This window comes from Formica exsecta, unplaced genomic scaffold (genome assembly GCF_003651465.1).
Source record: "Formica exsecta isolate Colony F162 unplaced genomic scaffold, ASM365146v1 scaffold117, whole genome shotgun sequence".
NCBI classification, from domain to species: Eukaryota; Metazoa; Arthropoda; class Insecta; order Hymenoptera; family Formicidae; genus Formica; species Formica exsecta.
This window is the reverse complement of record NW_021848510.1, coordinates 486,311-493,757: the sequence shown is the minus strand read 5'-3', so window position 1 is coordinate 493,757 and position 7,447 is coordinate 486,311. Positions and strand designations below refer to the sequence as shown.

Genomic DNA, 7,447 nt, shown 5'->3' with positions numbered 1-7,447 from the left:
GGAAAGAGAGAGGATATGTTCTCTTCTAAACACTAAACATCTAAAAAAGCATATGTACACGATCCTTGGTACCAAATTTGTCGAAATCCCGATGTTTAGAAGTTCCGTCGTCGATGCCACGTTTAGACGATACATCGTTCGATCATAGTCATTCCGAGATATATCACGGTTATAAAGGAACTTTAGACCTCTCTAGAAGAGAAATTAATACCTCGCATTGTATAGTACTCATCCATGTAGACGCCTTATACCCAAAATATACTTGTAGCCAAATCGATATTAAACGATTTATATTTACCTTCACCTAACTGCGAGACTTGGCAAATAATTTAAATTACTATCATAAATACAAATTTCTCGTCTAGAAGAGAGAACGCGTTTAAAGATTAAATTTGATTGTAATTTAGCGACCCCGTGTCGTTCAATAAAGACTAACAGGCTTCACATATGTGGACGCATGTGGTCCATTAATTATATCGACGTTAACCATTCGTTAAGCTCAATTGATAAATACCCTCGAGACATGTTAACAGCGATGGCAGGAAACGTTTGCATTTGTTTTTATTATGTTTGTATCATCTACGCAATAATTATCTTTGCAATTGAATTTAAGATAAATATAATTAATTATTTTGACAAAACCAAAAACTGATTTATACATACAACTTGATTAATTATGAAATTAATATTCAAACTCGCCAACACACATATTAATAAATATAAATAAATCTTAAAAAATTGACCAATAAATTGACAAATAAAAATAATCAACAAAAATATATCAATTTATGAAATAAAATCGATATAAATAAATTAATCAATAAATGTAATTAAATTGAAAAATTCCATATGCAAATAGCATCAAAAAATACAGATAATGGACAAATATTTTTAAAGGTATATAAATAATCAAATAAATTATTTATCTCTCGGGACAACATAAAACGAAAAGCTAAATCAAATTTACTCACAATCAGATCGAACTCTCGTTTTATGTTTCTAGTAATAGTATCACCAATCTCTTATTTCATCGGAAAGATTGAGATTCAATCTAACAAACAAATATAATCGTATTTGATCGAGGCCACAATGTCAGTTGTGAGAACTATTGAATTTCATACCTGACCAGATACCTGTCTTTTTTTTTCACTGATATCTGGAACACATGAGCGCGATCTTATTACTGAAGGCTTGTGGTCTACAGTCGCGTCTCGAATCTCGTTGCACGAGGATGGATCGATGGATGGGAAAGGTGGCTGTGATTACCGGAGCCAGTGCCGGGATCGGTGCAGCGATCGCTCGAAGTCTCGTTAAACAAGGTAAGCAAAAGCTGAAATTTTACAGATAAACATTGCATTAAAATTTATTTTGATCGAGGGACAGATTTGAATTTGCTTTGCAATTTCGAGCATTTATCTCAACTTGCCGGCGCGAGATAACTTGTCGTAATATCGTCTGCTAATTGAAAAGTCATCGCATTATATTCATAAAAAAATAAAATCTAACATTATTTGTTCTATCTGTAAAATAATACGTTAAAAAATGTTAGAAAATTATGTAATGTAAAAAAGATTGATCTTCTTTGATTTTTTTAAAACACTTTTAAGTTTTATCGTTTTATTTGTCAGGTGTGATAGTAGCGGGCTTCGCAAGGAGAGTGGAGAAAATTAAGGAAATCGCTGACAACTTGGAGGATTCCCCGGGAAAGCTCTATCCCGTAGAATGCGATGTCACTAAGGAGGAAAGCGTAATTGCGGCTTTCGCATGGGTGAAGAATCATCTCGGCCCGCTAAGCGTTCTCGTAAATAGCGCTGGTATCATTAAGGAATCCTCCCTCATAGGTGCCTGTTCTATCAAAATTTTGCGCCCGATAAAATAATGTATCTCCAGAAAAAAAACTTTTATATCTTTATTTTTCAACATGAAAGCTATTTTGTCCTACTAATATAAACAAGAATATAATTATTATTTTTTAGATATTAAAAACGCATTTCAAAAAATTTTTTCAACATGAAATATTGGATACGTGATCGCAATTATATTTTTTATAGACGGCGCTTTAGAGGAATGGCAGTCTGTATTCGACGTGAATGTTTTGGGACTCTGTCTCTGTACACGCGAGGCTGTTCGTACGATGCGTGAAACAACTGCCGAAGATGCCGTGGTGATCCACGTGAACAGTTTGGCCGCTGAAAGAATACCCTTTGTACCGGGATTCAGTGTGTATCCGGGGTCGAAGCGCGCTATCACCGGCCTCGCCCAGACCTTACGACACGAGCTTGCAGGCACGCATATACGAGTCACGGTAAGATCTCGCTTCGTTTCCGAGAAATACGCCCGCGTCACTATAAATGCCTCACCCTGTATATATACATATATAAAATTATATATTTTATGAACATAAAATGTACTATTAATTATATGATAATTATATTCTTATATGTATAAGTATCTTAAAATATCTGTTTAAAAAAAAAATTGATAGATTTCTCTCTCTTCCTTTGTTTCTACTTACATTTTTTTTCTTTATTACAGAACATCAGTCCCGGTTTAGTCGCGACCGATTTCATGGCTTCTTACAGCATGTTCTCACCGGAAGCAATGGCGGTGATGCCGACTTTGGATCCGGATGATGTTGCAGCAGCGGCAATTTACGTGCTATCCAATCCTCCTCATGTTCTGGTATGTCATCTGTATACATCTCTAAAGCATTCCTTTCCGTCATATACCGTAAAAAAAATTAAAAACTTGCAAATTATAATTAAGAGAATAATCTTCTTTTTGCAGATACAAGATATCGTGCTGAGACCTCTGGGCGAATCGTGGTAATCAATTTTCAAGTCAATGATATGCATTATACACAATGAATTATATATGAAATATTAATTATAATCTAACAATCTTGTTTGCTTTTTATGAGAGTAGTATCAATAAAAAGAAACGGATTCACATTCATATGCCTTTTCCTTTTCCCATTTCAAATAGCGTGAATCATTCTGTGTAAGTTAATATAAGAATTACATAATAAATATCTAATAAAACCTAGAAAAAAGATCTGGACAATTTTCAATAAAAGAGATGCGCTCTCATAAGATGCTGACTTACTTGAATCCCCTCGTCGGCGAACGACGGACTGCACCGGCTACTTCATATGCAAAGATTCGCCGATGGAATGGGTCTTTGATCGATTGGGGTGAAGAGACCTCACCCTTCCAATCTCTAAAAATTCTGATGCAACACTCTTAACGAAGATATCTTATCGTTTTCTGCGACCGCGCCTTCTTCGGAAATATCGCGCGAATTTTCGTCAGCGCATTTTGCGTATCTCATTCTAATTTTATATTTAAATAGCTTTATTTTAAAATTTGATATATTGAATAGCTGAGTCTCTTAAGTATTAGCGCTATTATTTTACTTCTATTTTCGTAATTCTAATACTGGCGCAAAGTATATCTAGTTAATCAATCGAGTATCAAAGATGCTGAACGTGCAAACGTAGGTATCTCACTAATTTTAATATTTATACGATTAATCCTCGATATATATCTTATTAATTTTTCTCACAATTAGCTAACGATTTTACGAAAATTTCTCCAATACACTTTGCCCCAACAATATTAATACAATGTAAAGAAAAAAGAAAACGCGATATATATTCTCTAGGTGATGTAATTATTTAAGTCCATGGTATAAATTATACGTCGACAAACAATATCCTTTAATGTTTCTGCGAGAGCTGCGTTAGCAACGGACGACGATACGCATTATCTGCAAGCGAGCGTGACGGTAGTCTTAAATATCACCCAGAGATTTGCATGTCGAAAAAAACAAGCGGTAATATTGATACAAATACAATAATATGCAATATTCGCGCAGGAATACATCATCCAGAAAATATTCAGAAAACACAATAAACTATCTAGACGCCTGGTAGATTACGCGCGACCCCTTAATCAAAGGCCAGATTTTCAGCTGGCAATTCAATGGTATAAAGAGGTGTCGTGGACGCGGATTGGTATGCAGAAGCTTTCCGCACGCTTTTCAGTGTGAGCAATATTTTCTCTCTTTTCTCTCTCGTGATTCTTGCAGTCAGCGCAAATCTTCAACATGAATCCTTTGTTGAACAAGACCGCTCTAATCACCGGCGCCAGCGATGGAATTGGTAAGGCGATCTTAGAAGAGTTGATGTCGAAAGGGCTCAAAGTCATCGGACTCGCCCGCGATATGAATCAGCTGAAGGTATACATTTTTAAATAAGCTATTAAAAATCAAGAATTAAAAACCATATGTAAAGCTAAAAATTTAATAAAAGGTGATTATATAGAAGCAGAGAGTGTATAAAAGTTATTAATTGTGTAGCTGCTCGCGGAAGAACTGAAAGGCAAACCCGGCAAGTTCTATCCCCTTCAATGCGACATGAGTCTTCAGAACGAAATTGAGGGCGCATTGGAATGGATAGAGAAGAATTTGGGAGCTGTGGATATTCTGATAAACAACGCAGCTATCAGTCTCGATTGGTCCACCATCACCGGCGGAATAGAGGACCTTAAGAAAACTCTCGATATTAACGTGATCGGTTTAATGTCTATCACCAAGGGAATTTTGCAGTTAATGAAGAACAAGGGTAAATTTTAATTGTTGTTTTTAGAGGAAAGCATACGCACACAGATACATAATATTAAAAATTTTTACAAAATTATTTTTATATTTAGGACTCGATAATGGTGCCATCGTTAATATCAACGACATATGCAGTCTCAAAAGCTTGCCTCTTGCTACCGATCGTCCCATTTCCCCGGCATATGCTTCCAGTAAGACCGCGTTGACCACGCTGACCGAATCTCTTCGTTTGGAATTAGCGCAAAACGAGTCCAACATCAAAATAATCGTAAGTAATTTCGAAAGCTGCATAATAAACATTCAATTAAAAAATAAATTAAAATTTTCTATTTTTATTATTCCAACATAAAAAATTATAATTTTCTTTATATCACGATTTTTTGACATTTACGACTTTACACAATTAAAACATAGTTTAGAGACTTTCTGTTGTAGTTTCTTGCAGATAATATCAAATTTTTAAAAGTCATTACTTGATAATTATAACATTTGAAATTTTTGCGCGAATAAAAAAACCATATTGGACAAGGAAATTATTTCAGCATATTATTTTTCTTCGATTGTTATGTTAATATGATTTTTTATTTTCTCGCGTGACAGAATATTTCCCTGGGTTTGGTAGAAACCGATCTCACGCAACAGTGGCTGAAGGAGAATCCACGATTAGCTCTGAAACCAAAGAACGTGGCGGATGCTATCCTCTTCTCGTTGCAAACTCCGGAGAACGTACTTATTAAGGATCTCATTATTACGCCTATTCGGGAGATTATTTGAGCTAATATTGGACGAAATCGTTGCCTACGATCAATATTGTAATATTTAGTAAACGTATCAAGTAAAGGCAGATTGAATAAAGCGCTTGCATTTTCAAATATAACATATGAATTTATTACACATTAACCCTCTTAATAATAGACTAATACTTTATAGAGAGGATATGCTTTTCTTTGGTTCTCAAATTTCTTATTATGAATACGCATGAATGTCATCGTTTAGAAATTTCTGTATAAATGTATGCTTTTTTTGTAGCTTACTTTTAAGAAATTTATCGTTAACGAATCAAATAAAAGATAGACATAATTAAAACAGAAATAATTAAAATTTAAGATAAAAACTTTGCCATAATGCTTATCTGAGGACATCCATATTTCTTTTGTTTAGATAAAAGTTATAAAAACAATTCACATTCTAAATGCACGATGCTGCACATTTGGCTGAATAAATTTCTTACGCACGCCCGAGAGAAAATATATGAATCGTGGAAGTTGTTCGTTTACAGAAGATGATTGAAGGTGAATTGTATAAAACAATGCCATGTGTTTACATTGACGTATTTATTTCATAATTATTCCATTTACCAGTCTAGTAATTTACAAAGTCTGATTTTGTGTTAAGAAATGGATTGCAAAAAAAAAGCGATACATTAGGAAAGTTCTATTTAATGAAGGTGTGAAACGATCGGTTATTTAGTGCCTCTTTGGAAAGAAATATATCCTGTATAACGTAGTATACTTAGGTAAGTCATATTGTACTGAATAATAAATAAAATCAGCAAATAATAAATTTATATGTAATATATGTATAAGAATAACGATAACAAATAGGAATTATTATCAATGTCAGCAATCGGGTATTTGTGGATAAATACACACTATGCGAGAACGTTATAGATTCGACGCTGTATTTATGTTTCCTTATTATATATTAATTATATGTCACATATTCGTATAACAATTAAATATAGAAAAACGATATAACATAAAGAAAATAAGAAAATAAATATGTTAATTCAACAAAAAACACAAAACTGTTATCAACTAGTTGCTATTGTTGCTATTGTTACAAAATTTGTCTTGCGTTACACACGACGAATTTCATAATAATGTGCATGAAGCTGAACACAGAAAAGATCGATTATTAAACGCAAACATATTTTAAGACTTTTTCAAGGCACAGGCGTGTTACTAAATTGCATTTGCCTTGTCGATGACAAAAATGAAAATACGAATATAAGAATATTTTCGAAGAGAGCATGCACAGAGAAATAAAGATCGATATATATCTCAGGTATAAACTGTTTACAAATACCTTAGGGCAAGCCACATCATCACATCCACGTGATTCATCTCTCCGTGAAAAATGACACATCCAATCTATCTTGTTTCCCCACTAAACACGAGTCCAAATTCCGTATCCGACCTAGGAGAGAAATCCGTGAACCCTATGAAGCGCGAACGATATATCCAAATCCACATCCTTATCCATATTGCGCATATCGTTCATCTTAATGAATCCGAGTGATCCGCTCGATACGATCCGATGAATATAGTGTAGGCAACTCTTTTATCCTTATCCAAAAATATCTGTCCATGCATACTATAATTTATCCCGTTTCCGAATCCTGTCAGCATCCTAATCCGGACATAATCCGGAATCCTGTCCGTCGTACCATTCGTATCGAGTTCCTCTAAAACTATGGAGCCAGTTCTCGTCAAGATGACAGAGAGTTTGCTTTATACTCAAACGCGTACCATCCTCTTGTTTATGCCAGTTAAATCCTGAAGACTCACACTGTGTGGTTTACAATGTACGCGACAAAAAGAAGTACACTCGACGGACACGATTGGTCGAAAAAACGGCCGTAGTTATCGCGAGACGTCTTTTTTTTGAGAATTGGACTTTAAATCGCCGATATTATCAAATATACGATATTAAGCGTGCAGTAGTCTTTTCAAAGAATCACTTCCACCTTTGAAATTAACACTAAATGCGAATTATTTTACATGCATATATAACAACTCAACAAAAAAAAAAAAAAAAAAAAAAA

At 34.3% G+C, this 7,447-nt stretch overlaps 1 protein-coding gene across 3 annotated transcripts; it reads left to right on the top strand.

Annotated features, from left to right (window-relative positions):
* The first annotated feature begins 870 nt into the window (after nt 1–870).
* On the top strand, nt 871–5,416 carry LOC115240720 (farnesol dehydrogenase). Of its 3 annotated transcripts, none has more exons than XM_029816067.1 (5): nt 871–1,319; nt 4,196–4,239; nt 4,360–4,624; nt 4,713–4,888; nt 5,221–5,416. In XM_029816067.1, the coding sequence occupies exons 1-5, from the start codon at nt 1,166–1,168 to the stop codon at nt 5,392–5,394; spliced, it is 813 nt and encodes a 270-aa protein (XP_029671927.1). In that variant the 5' UTR covers nt 871–1,165; the 3' UTR covers nt 5,395–5,416. The 3 variants fall into 3 exon arrangements, with proteins under 3 accessions (XP_029671927.1, XP_029671909.1, XP_029671918.1); XM_029816049.1 differs by lacking the exons at nt 4,196–4,239; nt 4,360–4,624; nt 4,713–4,888; nt 5,221–5,416 and adding exons at nt 1,629–1,841; nt 2,052–2,305; nt 2,536–2,682; nt 2,788–3,469 and having other exon boundaries at nt 1,162–1,319; XM_029816058.1 differs by lacking the exon at nt 871–1,319 and having other exon boundaries at nt 2,849–4,239.
* Nucleotides 5,417–7,447: the final 2,031 nt, after the last annotated feature.